The sequence below is a fragment of the Sciurus carolinensis genome, chromosome 8 (genome assembly GCF_902686445.1).
Source record: "Sciurus carolinensis chromosome 8, mSciCar1.2, whole genome shotgun sequence".
Classification (NCBI taxonomy): Eukaryota; Metazoa; Chordata; class Mammalia; order Rodentia; family Sciuridae; genus Sciurus; species Sciurus carolinensis.
In genome coordinates, this window is record NC_062220.1 from 84,133,392 (window position 1) to 84,153,572 (window position 20,181).

At 35.3% G+C, this 20,181-nt stretch overlaps 1 protein-coding gene and 1 non-coding gene across 8 annotated transcripts in view; one reads left to right on the plus strand and one right to left on the minus strand.

Annotated features, from left to right (window-relative positions):
* Positions 1-20,181, plus strand: part of Pals2 (protein associated with LIN7 2, MAGUK p55 family member) — a 125,421-nt gene that overhangs the window by 83,790 nt on the left and 21,450 nt on the right. For 6 of the 7 annotated variants that reach the window (XM_047560951.1, XM_047560950.1, XM_047560955.1 and 3 more), the window contains 5 exons: positions 9,507-9,548; positions 10,997-11,128; positions 12,787-12,886; positions 13,219-13,287; positions 15,148-15,309. In XM_047560951.1, coding sequence (XP_047416907.1) covers positions 9,507-9,548; positions 10,997-11,128; positions 12,787-12,886; positions 13,219-13,287; positions 15,148-15,309 — 505 coding nt within the window. The remainder of the gene's footprint in view (positions 1-9,506; positions 9,549-10,996; positions 11,129-12,786; positions 12,887-13,218; positions 13,288-15,147; positions 15,310-20,181) is intronic. The other variant, XM_047560954.1, reaches the window with a different exon arrangement.
* On the minus strand, positions 12,374-12,445 carry Trnav-aac (transfer RNA valine (anticodon AAC)). The gene has a single exon. It is a non-coding gene; the product is annotated as a tRNA-Val (tRNA).

Consider the following 20,181-nt stretch of genomic DNA (forward strand, 5'->3'; position numbering starts at 1 on the left):
TGTAACAAAAGTTTTCAGACCCCTACACAGAAGAATTGTGAAGAGTTTCTATAGAGAGATCATATCCATGGATAGGAAGATAATATTGTGAAAATGTCAGTTTTCCTCAAATTGACTTGTAGATTCAATGGAATTTCAGTCAAAATCCCAGCAAGGTTTTTCATGGCCTTCGATAAGGTAAATAGCTAAGACATTTTTGATGAGGCCATAAGGGGAAGGAGAGGATAGGGCTTATTGTATAGAAATTAAGATATTTTGATAGTGACATAAGAATAAATAGCATGATCCATGGAATAGAGAGCTCAGAAAAAGACCTGCATGTGGTCTCCCTGCCCCTCTGGAATATGACAGTGACATTTCATTCAGTAAGAAAAGGAGAAAGTACTCAAGGAATGGAGGGAAATTGACTATTCTTAGGGATAATATTTGAAATTGTGTTTCCATTTCATTCTGCATACAAAAATCAAGTAAAAGCAGACATTTCATCAGTAAATATTTGCAGATATATTAGAAATCACGGTGTGAAATGCCACTTTATACTGTTCAGTTGGCTGAAATCAGTTGAAAGTTCATGTGTAATAAGATGTAGTATTTTCCTAGAGTAGTTCTTAATATGTACAACTAGAAACATGTTTACTAGCATGTAAATCCAAAATCATTACGTGCATATAGCATAATATTTTTAATTCAAAATAACTAAATACATACTTTTAAGCAATACATATAGATGCAATTAAATCTGTATACACAAGGTAAAGTAAGGAGTTTGTGAACACAAGGTTCAGGATAAGAGTCACCTTGGTTGGGGAAGCCAGGGTGATGTGATAAATAGAATGGAATGAGAACAGGAGGACCACATAGGCTTCTCACTGAGTTTTGGATGGTAAATCCATGGTTGTTGTTTATTATATTATTAAACTTCATATAAGCCAGTGACTCAAGTGTGATAGGAATTTAAGAATTTTTATTAGCATAGTTTTGAACAGCCTAAGCTAATAGGTTTCTTTTAATGACATTTTTAATTTCACCAACTGAAACTTAAATTTGTGGCCTCCAGATGGACATTTACTAAAAAAGATCATGATTTGCCCCTCAAATCTTTTTAAGCTAGATATTGATGGTCTCAATGTATGTGTGTGTTATGTGTGTGTGTGCGTGTGTGTTTAACCAAATAGGCCACATGCATATACTGTGAAAATCTTCAGAAAAGAACATTTTGATTTGCAGAGATTTTCTTCAAGTAGGTGGCTTGACTTTTCATTCTCTTAACAGTGTCAATCATTCTCTTAAGTAGACGTCCTTACTTTTGGTGAAGTTCAAGCTTATCACATTGTTTTTCTAAGTCATGTTTTTGTTGTTTTGTAAGAAATCACTTTATAACTCAAGGTCAAAAGATTTTTGTCCTTTATTCTACAAGTTTTATAGTTCTGTGCTTTATATCTAGGCCTATGATTGACTTACTATGAGTTTGTTTATATATAGTGTGAGGAAAAGATCAAAGTTAGTACTTCTTTCTTTTACTTTTCTTTCTTTTGCTTATAAATATTTCCTTTTTTTTCCTAGTCATTTGTTGAAATAAAACTTTCAAGCTCAGAAACTTTTTGTCTAGTTTCTTCAGATATTTTTTGACCCCTCTGTTTCTACTCCTTTGAATCCATTTACATGTATAGCAGACTATTTGAAGTTCTCTCATAACTCTCTATTGTGGTATTCATTTGGTCTTTTTTCTCTCCTCATTTTCCATGTTGGGTAGTTTGTATTGCTGTATCTTTAAGTTTACTATTTTTTCTTCTGCATTTGTTGTTAATCACACATGATTTCCCCCTTCTTTAATATTAAACTAAGGCTCGGGACCGTGTCTGTCTTAGGCTGAGTGGTCAGCATATGTCCTTACCCGTCATCAGAGCCTGCAGAGCATGCTGCAGCTCCTGTCTTAGGTTGGTACACAGCCACCTCCTTCATTACCCGTCTTTGACTACCGATCCAGCATCAAGAGCCATACTAATGGGGGGCTGTCGGCCTTTAGGGCGGTCACGGCCTGATGAAAAATAATTTGATCTCTATTGGCTAGCTTGCAGATGCATGCCAAAACGAATGAAGAGAAGAAGGCCAAGGCAGAGGAGTACCACCATAACTCCTAAGCTTGCCCACTGTTTGACAAATCTATAAACAGAAGAGGAACCTTATAGCCATATTGAATACAGAAACAATATACGTCCCAATGGAGTTACAATATGGGTAACACAAAACAGCTCTCAGGGAATAAACACATCCCAGTCCCAAAAGTTCTTGCAAGGTATCCACTTGTTCTTATAATGAGTCCATTCTCTGATAGAGTCTCTATGGTCTGTAAGGCTGCAACTGCATTCTCGGCCGAATGATCGTTGTTGTGGTTGTGTCAATGCGGCTACTGCAAGGACTGTGGTGGCAGTGATCACGGCTGTTGCAATGTCAAAGCCTCTTTTGTTTCTTGATAATAGCACTGGCAATTCTATATCTGCAACAGAAACTAGGACTGGTAGGAAGATAGAAATGTGCAAATTGCACAGGTGGCAAAAGAACCATTCCAGTATTGTGAGAGATAGGATACAGTTAACAGTTAAGAGGTATTATTAGAAATGTTAGTTGGTAGAAACATAAAAAAGAGAAAATACACAAGCTGACGTGGGAGGAAAAACAATATCACAGCTAGGGTCAGCAGAACAAGTTGCTCTACTCTGGGTCTGATTTGTAGCATGATTCCAACGGCAAAGTGCAGAAATTTCTCCTGTTAAAGCAAAGAAAGGCTAGAAATATCCTTGTCACCAAAAACAGCACGACCTGAAAAATCATCAGTAGAATTGACAGACTTGTAGAGAAATTGGTGAAAAACAAGAAAAGGAAGGATAAAAAATATGTTAGTCAGAAATGAAAAATATGGCCAGGCTAACAATGGCCCATAGGTTCTGGGTTTGCCTTTCCGTCTGAGTTTCTGTTATTGGAGGAAGGCTCAGGCTCGTCACCGCGAGGAGGAACAGCATCACTTGCATGTTGTAAAACTCTGACCAGCCTTTCTGGAATCCAGACTGGAGTCAGTTGATCCTGTGGGAAAATACAAACAGACCCTCGGACCCAACGAAGGACTGGATCCGGTCCTTTCCAACAACCTGTCAGGATATCTTTCCATTTTGCCCATACTTGAGAAGTATTATGGGGATTATAATGTCGATCAACTGCAGAATGGCCGTCCCTATCCAAAGTTAGGAAATTTAGAATGAAAAGAACTAAATTAAGTTTATCTTTAAGAGACTTGTAGGAGGCTCCTATTCCCCCTTTTTGTTTATTTAGACAATTTTTTAAAGTAAGATGTGCTCTTTCCACAATGCCCTGTCCCTGAGGATTATAGGGGATGCCAGTGACTGATTGGATGTTAAATGTTTGTAAAAACAACCGGAAGCTTTTAGAAGTATAAGCAGGACCATTATCTGTTTTAATGACTTTAGGCATGCCCCAGCCAGCAAACGCTTGTAGGCAATGTTGAATGACATCTTTTACCTTTTCTCCAGAATGAGCAGATGCCATAATGACTCCTGAAGCAGTGTCTACTGACACATGTACATACTTAACAGTACCAAATTCAGGAATATGGGTTACATCCATCTGCCAAATATGACCAGGCAGCAGTCCCCTGGGGTTAATTCCAAAGGATTGTACTGGGATTAAAGGAGCACAATGTTGACAATTTTTTACTATTTGTCGAGCCATACATTTAGATATAGGAAATTTTCTGCTCAAAGTAGTGGAATTTACATGAAATTTTTCATGAAAGAGTTTTGCCTGTTCCTCTATGGAAAAAACAAAAATTGATTTGGTGGCCATATCTACCAAGTCATTAGCATTGGCCAAAGGTCCTGGTAGATTAGAATGAGCTCTAATATGTCCTACATAGAATAGATGTTTACGCTGTAGGATAAGGTTTTGTAGTGTAGTAAAGTAAGAAGCTACCGTGGACATGGAAGAAATATGAGGTACCGTTTCAAGAACCTGTAAAGCGTTAACGATATATAAGCTATCAGATAAAAGATTGAATGGCTGATTATCTGCTAATTTAAAGGCTAATATTACAGCTGCAAGTTCAGTAACCTGTGCGGAGTTGGGTGGAACTATTATGGTATGAAGTTGTTTACCGATAAGTACTGCACCTACTCCATTTTTGGAGCCATCAGTAAAAATGGTTACACAGTCTTTAAGAGGCTGGACACTAGTCACTTTTGGAAAAACTATGGGAGTATTTTTACAGAATTGAATCCAGGGATGTTGGGGATAATGGTTATCGAACTGAGCTGAAGTGGAACAATATAATACTGACCAATCATCATCATTATTAATTAACCACTTAATTTGCTGAGTGGAATAAGGAGTTATAATAATAGACGGATGGATTCCAAAAACAGTAATGCAAGATTCTATTCCCTTGAATATTACCTGGGCAATAGCTTGGGGATATGATTGCAATGTTTTAGCCGGAGAGTTAGGGAGATTTATACTTTGCAAAGGTCCTCCTTGCCAAACTATGCCAAAAGGGATATGCTTCTCTGAGATTATGATTAAACTTAATGGTTGAGTAGGATCACAACGATCAACGTAACACTGCTGAAGTCTATTCTCTACTAGCTGTAAGGACATCCGTGCTTCAGGAGTAAGTTTCCTAGGGGAATTCAAGTCAGGATTACCTTTTAATATATCGAATAAAGGTTTTAATTCCCCTGTGGATAATTTTAAATAGGATCTGATCCAGTTAATGTCACCTAAGAGTTTCTGAAAATCGTTTAAGGTATTCAATTGATCTGTCCTGATGGTCAACCTTATTGGTCTGACTGTAGTAGCAGTGAGCCTTGTACCCAGATATTCTTGGATCTCCTCTAATTGTAATTTTTCAGGGGCTATCGTTAATCCTCTCTTTTCTAATGCTTGAGTCATAAATTGTAATGCTTCTAACAAAACTTCTTTTTCTGGATGGCAAATAAGTATGTCGTCCATATAGTGATAAATCAACAATCTCTTAAACTTTTGTCTAGTAGTTGTTAACGCTTTATCTACGTATATTTGACATATAGTAGGACTGTTAGCCATACCTTGAGGCAACACAGTCCATTCGAATCTCTGGTCAGGCTGAGTGTGACCAAGAGAGGTCAAAGTAAAGGCAAATCTCCAACAATCATTTTTGTGCAAGAGTATAGAGAAAAAGCAATCCTTTAAATCCAGAATAATAGTAGGTCAATTTTTTGGTAGTGCAGTGACAAGAGGGAGTCCACATTGGACGGGTCCCATAGGGTACATTTGTTCATTTATGGCTCTTAAATCATGTAATAACCTCCATTTTCCTGATTTTTTCTTTGTTAAGAATATTGGAGTATTCCAAGGAGAGGTAGAATGTTGTAAATGACCTGCTTGTACCTGCTCTTGTACTAACTTATGAGCTGCCTCTAGCTTTTCTTTTGTTAGGGGCCACTGTGGAATCCAGCGAGGCTTATCATCTTTCCATATTATAGGGATTGATGGTTTATCAGTGGCCCCTAGGAAAAACCCAATCCATGAGAATCATTTTTTGGTGGAAGTAAAGGCAGTGGTTGGGTAGATCCTTGGCTATGTCTTCCTAATCCTTTCTTATCATCATAATTCATATTTTGTAACATATTTCTTACAGGAGTCCCTTGGTAAATCTGGTCAGTGGTGAGTTTCATATCCATTTGCTGCAGGACATCTCGTCCCCATAGGCTAATAGGAACATTACAGACATATGGTTGAAATATTCCTGTGTGTCCCTCTGTATCTTTCCATGATAATGAGGAAGCACTTTGATTGGGGCTCTCTGCTACTCCTAAGCCTCTCAAGCTCTGAGCTGCTGTGATCAATGGCCAGTGCTTTGGCCAGACCATTGCACTGATAATACTTTTGTCTGCTCCCGTATCTAATAAACCTGTAAATTCCATATTTCCCACTTTTAATTTTAGGAGGGGCCTCTATTCCATATCCATAGTAAGGTTTATTAAAGTGGTTCCTGTTGATCCAAAACCTCCTTGTCTTTTATTTGTATTTTTACTGGGCCACAAGGAATGTCGACTGGGCAATATAAGCATTTGTGCAATGCGATCCCCTGGAGAGATGACCGTAATTCCTTTTGGTGAAGAGACCAAGGCTTTTATTTGTCCAGTGAAATCAGGATCGATAACCCCTGGGTGTACTATAAGTCCTTTTAGTGTTGAGGAACCTCTACCTAGTAATAGTCCTACACTATTTTGTGGGATTTTTTCATGCCAATCAGTATCAATCATCTGCACCCCCATATCTGGGGTTAGTATGAGTCTGGAGGTGGCACAGATGTCCAATCCGGCACTTCCTGAGGTGGCTCTGCGCTCCCCTTCTCTGTGGGAGGATACCACCGTCGGGGAACTTGTTGAATTACCCCGTATATTTGTTGCAGGCCCCGGGGAGGGCCCTGTCTCCCGTTTTTTTGAAGTTTAGGATTTAAACCTAAAAAATTACCTTCCCTATCTCTAATAGACTGACAGGCACTATTCCGATGACTTCCTCTTCTGCATCTTGGACATAGCCCTGGGGCATAAGGTGTAACAGATTTTACTATAGTTATCTCTTATCTTTTGTTAGGGCATTATCTCCTTGCTGCTGATTTTGTGCATCTATTGAAACGTATTGGTCTTCTCCTATTAACATTTCTATCGGGAAACCTTGCCACTATGTTTCTGCAAGCAGTTTCAACAGCTGAGCTCTCCAATTAGCCATTGTTCTCCAAATAACACTGCTCTGCATAGTCTTAACTGCCTCTTTAAAGTTTTTCTAATGGTTGATGGTATCTCCATTTGCTCCTCAAATACAGGCAGGTTCTACAAATTTTGAAGCTCTTTTTATTAGGCTTAGGTTTCTCCTACCTTTTTCCCTTGTTCTTAAGTTTTCACTACCACTTGGTTATTCCTTTTGGGGGTTCTTTATGATAGACTTAGTTCCCTTTTTTCCCTTGTTCTTAGATTTTTTTGAGCAATTATTTTCTAGGTCACCACCACTCAATTTTTCCTCACTTTATTCTCTTTAAGCGTTCTTTTCTGTTACTATTAGCCCTGTTCATGAAGATCCCCCTTGTGGCACACTGAGCAGCTTTTCTTTACTTTAGCTGTTTTTTTTTTTTTTTCCTCAATGGCATCCCATTGTTTTTCAATGGTTCCCTGAGGGGTTGCCGCACCCAGACCCCATTGCTACTAATCTGAATAGCTTTAGTTATGGCAATTACAATAACAGTGGCCTAGCTGCCAGGAGCAACGAAATTACTGAAAGGAAAACTATCAAGTGCGCATTAAAATTTTTATAGCGGCTTTTCACGTACTACCTAATTGGACCGCTCCAAGCGTGTTTCTACTTTCACTTTAATTAAACCGCGTTCCACGCGCCAGGACCGCTAATGGCGTGTCCCGATACCGGACCACCTTCCGTGTGTCCTTATTTTTATTTTAATTGGACCGCATTCCGCGTGCCCCCAGGACCGCTGATAGCGTGTCCTGATACCCTTTAACTGGACCGCATTCCGCGTATCCGGATAGTCGCTATACAGCGAACGTCGAGGCGCCTCTCCTTTACCTGTTTACCTTTTTTGACTTCTTTATAACCGGTTTAGCTTGTTAAAAGATTTTAAGATATCTTACCTTGTCCCTTTTATCCTCCCGGGTTTCGGCACCAGCTGTCGCGTCCCCTCTGCCCGCAGAGAGAGACACGGCAAACGTCTGAAGCTTTGGAAGTTTATTGTGCACAGTTTCTTTCCTACGCTTCTCTTACCCCTAGCTTCTGTGCACTCTCAGCTTCCCTTTTCCCAGCTCCTTCCAGCTTCCAGCTCTGCTCCAGTCTCCGCCGCCGCTTCTTCTGCTTCTTCCGTCCCTTCCTCAGCTTCTGCCCCCTACTCTCCCACCCACCAGGCTTATATACACTTCAACCAATCAGGGGAGAGTACACGAGATAAACGCGGACAGCTGCAGGCACAGGATGGGTACACGAGGGGGGGCATGCTCTAATCACATCGTTAACTAACCAATCATTGGAATTCGCTGGTTGTTTACTGTATAGCTGGCCGCTTTTGGCTCAGCGTCAGGCGCCATCTTGACCATGTCTAAGGCCGGGGGCTCTAGAAACCCTGACAATGATTGTTATTTTCTTAATCTCAGAAAAATTAGTTTTCATTTCTTTAAATTCAAATTGTGCATGCATGATATATATAATATATATAGACATACATATGCCTTTTTTAAAAAAAAAAAACTGCTACATAGTGTTACATTACATAGACATCATCAGTGTAACCAATTCCCTATTGTTAAACAGTTAGGTTGCTTCCACTCTTTCGCTGTTAGGAATAACTCAGTAGTTAGTAGTCTTATACATAGGTCATTTTGCATGTATTTGAGTAATAGAACTGTTGAATCCATTCCCAGAAGTAGATTACTAGGTCAGAAGGTTTATGCATTTGTACTTTTGATAGCTATTCCCAAGTTGTCCTCCCAAGGTGTTGAACCATTCTTCCACAAGTCTGTTTGGAAAAACACCTATTGGTCCATATCCGTTATCTATAGACTCTCAAATATTTGAATTTATGCTACTCAGGAATAAAATGTAGTTTTAATTTTTATTTGAACTCTGAGGTTGAACATCTATGTTTAAAAGTGAAAGGGAAGTAATTTTACTGTTCTAATTATTGGTCATTCAGTTCTTATTTGTAAAAATAAGAATGTGAAGTTGAAATGCTTTAGTAGATGTGTTTAGTAACTTCTTTATAATGAACAGTTAACATCCATAGCCTATTAGTGAAACACTTTAAGATTCAATTAATAAAATATAATTACATTAAATGTAGTCAACTCTTCCATGACTTTGAAGTCATTACAGAATACATAGATCAAATTTAGGTTAATTGATTTTTCAGGCAAATTTTACCTAAATAAAACCAGGCTAACCTGAGTTTGAGCATAAGTGAATGTTCCAAAATTAGTTGGCTAGACAAAAACATCTAGAAATCTTTTATATTTGAGAGATGTAATTTGTATTGTACAAGTAATTGTATTTCCAGAACAATTTGAGGAAAGTAGGGAATGCATATTTGAAATTTAGATTAAATTTGTAACTATATGGTTATAAAATATATTCTCAAAAGTAAGAAGGACAAACACCTTTATGCTTAGATTACAGGACATGGTTCTTTATAAGTTCCGTTTCTTGAGAAATGAGGAATATGCAGGTGTTTTATAACTGTGCATACCATTTCCTTTTCTCTGCCTCATCTCAAATACCTAACTTTTTGCTTCTCTCACTTATAATTTGTAGCTATAACCCATAGGCAGTTAGAGAGGCAGTTCCTTTACCAAGTGAATGAGGTAATAAAATAGCCCAGAAGTTTATTTATATTTTTTAAATTTATTATAAATTTTAAAAAGTTGGCTTTATTTATGCAATTAAAAATATATTTTTAGAGTTACATCAACATGGAGAGGCATCCAGCACACGTGCGTCAGGTATGAAGTCATTCCAGAGCATTCTCTGGTACTCCCTTTTTCTGTCTATCAGTCAACTAAATTTACCTTGATAAAACTTACTCATTTGGTTTATTTTTCCCACTGCCAAAACATTGAGCTGCATGCCACTGTCAAGTTAGCCAGCTGTCCCATTTTAGCAATCTTAATATTGTTTGTATGCTTGCTTTTTACATACTTCTAAAATTGTATATCAAAAAAAATTTTGGCTTACTGATTTTTTAGCATTAGTTTTTAGCTTTTTCAAAGTTGTTGAAAATGTTCTCAATGCTTTCTATCAAAATCATCTAATTTTAAATAACTAAATTTTGTCACATCCCCAAAATTAGGTTATTTTAAAATTTACTATGCATCTATCATATTAGTTTTTACCACACTAATAACATATGCACTCATACATTTGAATCTCTTGTTTGGTTATAGTTATGGAAGTATAATAAACAAAATAGAGAAATAATATTGTTATTTTGACTAATTGTGTGCTTTCTTGCTTACTAAAATATACCTGCTGATTAATACTGAGGCTGTTCTGTAGAAGATAAAATTTGAATTTCTGTAAAATATGTATGAAACAAGTCTATTTTTGAAAAGCAGTTGGTCCAATCTTTCCATTAGATATTGAAAATGCTTAATTTAATTAGAATTCAAATTAAAGTAAATAAGCAAAATATTCCAGATGTTGGAAATCTTAACTAACAATGATAACTAACGTACTTTTATTAATAAAGCAAATTTAAAGGAAACATATATGTAAGTGAATTTAAATTGGAAAATAATTTAAAGGTTTTTTTTCAGTATCTTTTAATTAATTTAGTGCTGATCATTTAAATTTAAGTGATCATATAAATCAGAGCAAGTTAATTTCAAAATCTGTTTTCCATATTAGTTTTTACCAAAGTAAATCTGTCTGATTAAAAAAAAATTACTATGGATGAAAGTTGATTTCTTAAAATTTTCTTTAAGATTACCAAATGTATTTCAGGTCTGACTACACCATGAACTTTTATTGTTAATTTTTGTGTCAGGATCCCTTCACAAGTCAGTCCTAATATATCTGAAATATATGCCTTCATACTAATTGGATACTAATTGGAAAGTAGCATATTAAAAATTATGCAGTATTGGTTGAAAAATCAAATGAAAAGATTGGGGGGAAGTAGAAGAATGTGGAATGGAATAATTGTCAAACTTTGATGATTTAAGATTAGCTAAAATACAATTTTAATATAGTACTAATGTTTACCATTTTTCTGATGCTGAATTATATTAATATTCTAATAACTTGATTTTTACTTTTGAGAGACAAATTCCTTATCTGAAGTACTAAGTACATGTCAGTTAGAATTAAATCACAGTACTTTGAAAAGGATTTCAAAAATCCAGTGTCAAATAATTCACTTATGGTTTTTTCATTGTTCTATGTGTTTTAGGTATTTGTGAAGTGTCATTTTGATTATAATCCATACAATGATAACCTGATACCCTGCAAAGAAGCAGGATTGAAGTTTTCCAAAGGAGAAATTCTTCAGATTGTAAACAGAGAAGATCCAAACTGGTGGCAGGTTAGTATGCTTCTCAAGTGTTTCTTAACTGCTTTTCTATTTTGGTCTTAGATCTGGCCATTATCAGAGTATTCAGGAGGAAGATATTAGCATTCATTCCAATGACTTTTCCCATATGAACACCTCCTACCTCCTGGCTACTAATTTTGTGGAAAAAAGGCAAAGTAAAGCATAATTTCTTAGGGTCTTAAATCTATTTTCTCACCTCTTCTCAGTTGTTGAGAAAAGAAGGTTTATTCTATTATTTTGTTTAGGTCTTGGATTAAAACCTGTGAATAAGAAAAGAAATGTGTGTCATCACTGTATTTTCCCTCTCCCCATTTTCCACAAGATCTATGTGCTGATGTTCTCTTCCCTTTCCCCTAATACTACTTTCAGAAAGTTGTAGAAGCAGTAAAGAGTGGTTTTGTAATTGTATCAGCTAACAGTTGCAGGATTCAAAATTGGAAAAACTGACAAATCAAAAAGTCTGGAAGCTTTTAAACTGCCATGCCATAAGACTGTCTCATTAAAGAACACAGTGTAAGAGGAAAGAACCTAGGACCAAACTAAAATTAACTGAAATACTGGTAACTTATGTTAGCTCTGAAAAATTAGGCAAGATGAGAATAGTCTTACTAGTGTGTCCTAAATTTAAAATAAGATTTTATTATGTATAAGCGTACTATGTGATGAGAGAACCAAGAAATGGATAAAATTAAACAGAATCCATGATTTCTGGAGATTTCCCCTGAATGTCTTAAAATACTCATTTTCAAAATCTGTTTTTTATGGCTATATCCTTTATTCTTCCAAGTTTTCCTTTTCTCTGAATGCCATCTCTTAGTTTTCTCTTCTAATACAGTCACCATTTTCTCAATCTTTTCCTGCATTTTGAATAGTCTGTTACCTTAATATTCAGGATTGCTAAAAATGATTTCAGATTTTCTATGCCAATTATAAGGATAAAGACACTAACTGTGAAGTAAGCAACTAGTAGCCAACTCTTAGACCACTACTTAAAAATATCACTTATTTTTATTTTAAGTGTTTTGACATTAAATGAAGTTTTACCTATTTTAAATTTACTGCCTCTCAGAATATTCAGATTCCTATATATTGTCTTCATTGTCTTTTTCGCAGGAAATACCAGCATAGCAGGATTAAGGTTAATAGTAAATATCTTACTAAAGGGTACTGGATGAGAAATGCTCTCTTAACACATCTTACTATAGCCACCCTTTGGGATTTTTAGTTTCTTGTTTCTTTTGATACTAGGGATAGAACCCAGGGCCTTGTGCTTGTTAAGCACATGCTCTACCACTGAGCTATACCCCACGTCCCTCATTTCTTCTATAGAATAGCATTTCTTTCCCTTCTTTGACTAATTTAGTATTGTGAACAAAAGTTTAGTAATTTTAGGAGCCTGTATATTTTGTATTTTGATCTCAAAATTTCACCACCAAATGACATATGTAAAGAATTTTAGGTACCAATCAATTCCTCAATGCTAAAATTTTTTCAGTACCTTAACCCAGTACCATGGATTTAAATCTAAAGGTTATTTTTTTTAAATGACATTATTTTTACTGACCACTACTTGTCCTACTTACTAGAATATGGTAATATGGTCTCACATTTTGGTCGCTGAGCTATACATTTCATTAATTTGGTTCTAGGCTAGCCATGTGAAAGAGGGAGGAAGCGCTGGTCTCATTCCAAGCCAGTTCCTGGAAGAGAAGAGAAAGGCGTTTGTTAGAAGAGACTGGGACAATTCAGGTGATGAACTCGAAACAATAAGTAATAAGCAGCCTTTTGTGCTCACCTTTCTTTGCCTCTTTTGTCTAAATAACCAATGACTTTATTTAAGTATATCTAGAATTAATTTTTCCCATCTGCTTTATTTTCTCTCAGAAGTAATCTTTGTGATCCCTTTCTGCCACCTACTGGTGGAGCATCAAAATTCAGTGACTTAACTCACCTTTGCCCCCTTGAGCTTCCTAGGATGAGACATTAGGAAGATGAGTGTCCCACTCCCATAAAATATGACAGTGCAGTTTTATCCTATTCTGATGTATTGTTTGCATTATATTGGTCTTGTCATCCTTCAGGACCTTTTTGTGGAACTCTAAGTAGCAAAAAAAAGAAAAAGATGATGTATCTCACAACCAGAAATGCAGGTAAGGTTTTAAATACTTTAAGTCTGAAATAACTTATATTGTTCATTACAGAATAAGCTCTGAATATATATTTTAAAGTTAATGTAGTTTAGACTATTACTTAGTTGCAAGGGTCTGGCTTATGAACACGTGGTACAGTATAACAAAGTTTTATAAGTCCTTACTATATGTACTAACAATGTGCTTTTTGTGAGTATAGTTTACAACCAAATGAATTGGTTAGAATGTATGCATGTATTAACCCATGACAGTGTTATAATTATTGAAAGCATTTGTTCAGAGAATTTTTAAATTGTAATTTATGTGCTGTTTAGCTAAAGGGCAGAATGTTTTTTATGAAGATATTAAACAAGTTATGTTTAAAGACAACTATATTCTGCCATAACATTGTCCTTGAAACTTCTGGAAAAATAGCCCTGGACCAAAAAAATCTTAGTCTAGTTTAGTAGGATTCTTTCTTAAATCTTTTATTCTTAAAGAAAGAAGTATCTTTAAAAGGAAAGAAATGGTAACCATGAGAGGTGATAGGTTATATTAATTAACTGGATTATAAGATTTCAATGTCTACGCATCCAAACATCAAGTTGTAGACTTTAAAATTACTGTCAGGTATACTTCAATAAAGCATAAAGTTATTTTTAAAAAGTAAGACCTCAGACCTATATCCGGTATACCTTATCTTTCTAAAAAAGAAAAAGAAGAGAGATAAATAGTGGAAACTACATTATTTAGAATACTTTCTTGCCAGACATGGTGGTGCAATCCTGTCATCCCAGCTATTCAAGGAGGCTAAAGCAGGAGTATCACAAGTTCATGGCTGGCATGGGCAATTAGTAAGACCCTGTCTCAATAAAAAAAGAGCCGGGGATGTAGCTCAGTGGTAGAGCACTTTCATAATATATGCAAGGCACTGAGTTTGATCCCTAGCACCACAAAAATAAATAAAAATAAAGTATTTTCTTGATTTCAGTACTACCCTTATACTGGTAGTAAACTAAAGAGCACAGTATCAAAGAAATAGTATAGGAAGGAGAAGTAAGCTTTGTCAGTCCTAGTACTGGTTTAATCTACTGTGGAGAAATACAAGGTAACGTTGTTGAGATAATAACCTAAGTAAGTGTTATTACCACAAATTGAGAGTTTTAGCAATAATGATAGATAGTATATTTCAAGAAGTATAATTACTACAAAGTGAGAATTCTATCAATAATGATAGGTAATAGACTAGTTCAAATTCACTTTGACCTTAATACTCATTAAATATGTGCCCCTAAAGCTTTTTTGAAAAATAGAAAATTTGTAATTTTCCCATTGACTAAGATGATGATTTTGGAATATTTCACTGAAAGTAGTTTGGATCTAACATTTTATTTTATACATAAATTTGAGAATCTTAATATTTAAATGCCAGCATGTTGTTTATATGCATTTGGTGTATACTATTTATTCATTTGCCTCATTGGAAAGGACATACTCTGCACACCTGTCCTCCATACTCAATGTACTCTTTTTAGTGTAAATTTTACTGATTTGTAATTTGATTATTTGCACTAAAGCAGTTATTTTTACTGAAGGATTGATTATAAAGAAGCTTTAATGGATAGAATATTTGATAAATAAATATGAAACATGAAACTTTCTAGCTTAGATAAAATGTTAAGGGCACATGCATGGAAACAGGTGTTTAAAATCAAGATATGAAATAATTTATTTTACCAAATTAAAAAAAAATTGTGCTAAGTGGGCACAGTATTTAACAATCAAGACAACTAAACCATCATTGGAAAGAATAGCAGGTGATTTCTTATGTATATGAAAGATAAGTAAATATAATGTTTTTCCATTTCCCTTTACATTTAGAATTTGATCGTCATGAAATCCAGATATATGAGGAAGTAGCCAAAATGCCTCCCTTCCAGAGAAAAACACTAGTATTAATAGGAGCTCAAGGCGTAGGCCGAAGAAGTTTGAAAAACAGGTTCATAGTACTGAATCCCACTAGGTTTGGAACCACAGTGCCATGTAAGTTTTCTTTGCTATTTATTAGCAGAAGACAATATGGACACATGCAACTGGGGGGAATTATTAATTATTGTTACTTCTAAATAAATTTTAATTATGCCAATGAAAATAAACTAGTAGATGATACTGAAAAACTTAGCAGTTGACTTGCTGCTTGGTGGCAATTGCCTCACCAAACTGTTCTGTTCAGAAATGTTAGAGTTAAATGCGAGGGTTTGCAGACTGAAGCAAAATTACATTAATTCAGTGTTATACAACTGATATCTATCTGAAAAGTTGTATTTTTCAACCACTGCAGTGGAAAGAAAAGGGAAAAAAGTCTGCTGGATTCTCAGGCACACTCAGGGTGGCAATAGTTCTGTGAATTTATGTGGTCTGTCTTGTAGCTCTGAATCCTACAAAGTCACAGACCTGATTTCTGATAGTATATCAAAAGCAATTCATCCTTCAGAGCAGCCAGCATTCATTAAGAACACAAACGTTGATATATAAAATAAAATAATACTGATGAGAAGAATAACCATTAAGTGAATCACTCACTCACTTTGTGATGTTTGTAATTTTTCCTATTTTTGAATTGCATATTGACTTGGAAAGGTAAATAATGAGGTTTGAAGTATACTTGGTGACACTGGAATTAGGTCTGCAGTTGAATGATATCACTGACATTGTTATGACTATACTTTTCTTTCTGTTTTGAGATGAATGAACTATTATTATTCATAGAGCATATTGTTCAGGGAGTTTATGAGCTCTCTTCCATGAAAAAGCAGGAGACAACTCTGTGTTGCCTTTCTAACTTCCTTTTCTGTACTTCTGTTGCTGACCTTTTAACAGTTTAATGCCTTCAGGCCATTTTGAGTCAAATCTCAGTCTAAGACCACCACATTTCTTTTAAATGAATTTTGCTTTCTCTGATTTTGTCCAGTAGCTTTGAGATTTAATTCTTAGTGAGTATTCTTATTGCTAAAATTTTTAAAGGAAAGGGGAGTAACCTTGTCATTGCCATCATGTGACTCTTAGAGTCCCTTCAGGATAAGATTTTGAATTTCATTATAGACTGTGTAAACCACTAAATAAAGACAAAAATCCTAGTTGGTGGTTAGCAAAATAAAAACTTGACTGGAGCCAAAGTATTTTGAAACTGTAATTGTGGAATAAAGAAAAAGCTTATTTTTATTTTATTTTTACCAAATTAATATGTGCATCATATATTAAACAAATAGTTCTTAAAGGCATATTATGGGGGGAAAAAACCCATATTCCCTTACCCCACTCATCTCTGGCCAACTTACCACATACATTCACCTTTCATCATTATTTTTGTTATTATTGCTATTATTATTGTTATTTCTTGTGGTAGTTTTTCAAATTTCTTAATGTCTTTATTCTGCTGTTTCCTGCTTATCCAGTTTAGGCTTTATCTGTTAATTTCCTGATCTATTTTGAGTTCAATTTTACTTTCTTAAACAGTTTCTCCCCCTCCTACTATCCAGCAATTGCTTGAGTCCTTTTTTTCTTCTACTGTTTTCCTGAGTTTATGTGCCTGTGCATTATAAGTTGTTGTTTGAATCAAAGACTCACTTAGCCAATAAGTGTTTTCCCCCCTTAAGACCTGGCTCTGTCTGCAGTGAGAACTGTGTGTTCTCTATTCCAGCTACCCAGCTGTTCACACAAGGGTGTTTCCCTGTGCTGTTGTCCTAAGTTTAAGCCGCTGCTCATGTATTTCTTTCTTTTCCTTACTTGGTTTTGCTTGACGTTTTTTTGCTGGGGCATTTCCTCTTGTAACTTCACAAAAAATGTTTGACTTGTAATTTCTGCATCTTTGTATTTTAAGATATGTTTTCTATTTGATTTTAAGGTATGTCCTCTATTTGATTATTTGTATAAGAGTTCTAGATTGTAAAAATCAAAATGTTACTCTTGAATCCAGTTTTATTGAAGAGTTCAATGCAATTCTCATTCTTATTCTTTCATACATGACCTGATTTTTCTTTCACTGATATTTGTAGTTGTTTTACTTTATTGTTTCTTAAAGAATTCAAAATTTAGTAATGATGTGCCTAAGTATACATCTTTTTCATTGGTGGGCACATTAGGCTCCAGATTCATGTTCTTCAGTTCTGGGCAGTTTTCTCATTATTTCTTGGATAACTTCTCCCTATTTCACTATTTACCCTTTCTAGAATTTCCATTATCTGGGAAATTGGACACCCTGGATTCTCTTCAATCTCTTCATTTTTTAATCTGTCATTCATCCCTTTACCTTTTTATTTCACTCTTTTAAAGATTATGGTGACTTCTTTTTCTTCTATCAGTTGATTATCAGTTATATTTTTCATTTTATGATTATCTTTTTTTTTGGGGGGGGGGTCTCTCCCAACCCAGCACTATTATTTTCTTCATTCCATTTTTTTTTCCCCCTTCTATCTCTTCTGCACCTTTAAGAATACCAAATAGGCTAAATTATCTCTATTTCCTTTGGGATACTTTTCCTATTTGCTTATGGTATATCTGTGTTTTTCCTTTTATGTTAAGAGGCTTTTTCCTTCGTGTACTGATCCTTGTTTGCAAGTCCAGATTTCAAAGTGAAGTGTGAAAACTAACTGGAACCTCTATGTACAGGGTGAGTCTTGGCAACTGGCCAAGCATTATTTTAGGGGATAAGCAAGGAGCCAGCTCTTTTATTGGAGAAGCCCAAAATGTTGGTACAAAAAATTTTTTCCTTGGAGTATTGAATTTCCCAAGAGAAGAATCTGCATATGATTTATCTGTGAGAATTATCTGTCTTTAAGATAAAGTAGGGGATTAGATGTAGATCAGCTTACTACATATGCACAAATAAACCCCCTCAATTTTTAGTTTCTTGCCTTAGAGCTCCAAGTCTTTTCAAGTTCTTGTGTGAAACAAACCAGTCTCATTCTTATTCATAACTCCTTTTCCAGCTCCATGGTTTATGCCCTGTGAAATCAGTTACCTGAAATTAGTTGAATGTGGTTCGATTTATGGTATCCTGAGATTTACTTTTTTGCTTGTATTGGTTTCATTTTAGTTTCAAAGTTTATTCTGTTTGAATTTTTTTCATCTTTTTAAGATTGTCATGTAACAGCTGATTTAAAAGGAGGAGTAACAAAATACATACATTCTCAGAATTTCCATCTATATACTTTCAATTGCAAAATCAACCAAATATAGTAACTATACAGAACTGTGTGTTAATCTTTCTTCACACTTTTACCCTATATATCTATCTTTTTTGGTTTTATTTATTTATTGCTTTCCTAATTTCTCAGTTTTTCTTTGTAACACTTCTATTCAAATATAATTCACATGCCATACAATTCATCCATTTTAAGTATATACTTCAGTGTTTTTTACTATATTCCCGGAGTGGTACAAACTGTTTATTTTTAATCAGTTTTAGGGTTTCTGCAGGATCTGTAGTATCAGCCCAAATTTTTAATTCCTGATTTTAGTAATTGAGTCTTCCTTTTTTTTTCCTTGGTCAGTCTACCTAAAAGTCTGTCAATTTTGTTCTTTCCACAAACCAGCTTTTGTTTTTGTTGATTTCTGTATTGTTTTTCTATACTTGGTTTCCTTAATTTCTACTACAATCTTTTACTCTTTCCTCCTACTCGCTCACTCAGTTTAGTCTGCTCTTTTTTCAGTTTCTTTAGATGGAAAGTTAGGTTATTGATTTGAGATCTTTTTTAACCAGGCATTTATAGTTGTAAATTTCCCACTAAGCACTGCTTTATTTGTATATTGTGATTTTTTTGATGTACTGTGGTTTTATTTTCTCTTTTTTTTCCACCCCTCCCTCCCTCTCTCATCTGTCTCTCTCCATAAATAGATGGGTTTAATGATGCATGTTCTCTTCACAAAGATGACTACAGAGACTTTTAAACCATGACCCAGGAACAACAGATCAATTAACTAGATATAAATAAACTTGTCTCTTTACCACAGCTACGCTGCTGCAACCTTTCTTCTCTCTGAAATTGCCCTAACCTTACATGAAAGGAGTTACTGTGGAGAGCTAGAAACCTACCTTTTTAGCCAAAAGTAAAAACCAAAGGAAAGTTAGTTGGTGATAGCAGGAAGTTTGATGCCCTTCACTCTGCTACCTACTCTTGCTCTTTTTGTCCCTCTTCAACTGATCCGAGTTTCAGTAGGCCGTCTGATGCCTGTTCACTTGAGCCTTTGGAGCTCACCACAGTGCCAATCATTTTCCCATCACTGCTTCTAAGACACTTGTTGTTTGATGGCTCAAAGCCTTCAACAGAACCTTTCCTTGGAATGGTTTAGTTCAACCATAATAACCCTTCAAGGCAATGAACACACTGCCATGCTGCAGTGTATGGACTTACTTGATTGTTTTCTCATGATCAGGTTCAGGCGATGTATTATGTATGTTTTAGTCGACTCCAAACATTGCATCAGGAGCTACATCTTGTCAATTTGCCCCATTAATGATAATGTCAATTTTGTTGATTTAATTGTGATAGCTGATAGATTTCTCTACTGTAAATGGTAACTTTCATTTGTAATTAATATGAAAGGTATTCAAAGATAGTTTGAAATTATGTAACTATGCTTGACAAGGTCCTCAGAAAACTTTCACCCAATGATTTCAACATCTGTCAGTAATTCACTAATCTACAATCTTTCCCTAAATTTGAGGAAACAGCTATTATTCCACCAAAATTCCTTCTCAGCTTGTATGAACACAGAGATAAACATCATTTCCCAATATCCCTTGACTGAGTTGCTTCTGCCAGGTAGTAACTAAGAGTTTTGCTAAGTGGTAGAACTCCTCTACAGTGTTGTACAAATGGAAAAGAGCTCAATTGTTATCCAACCACTGATGCT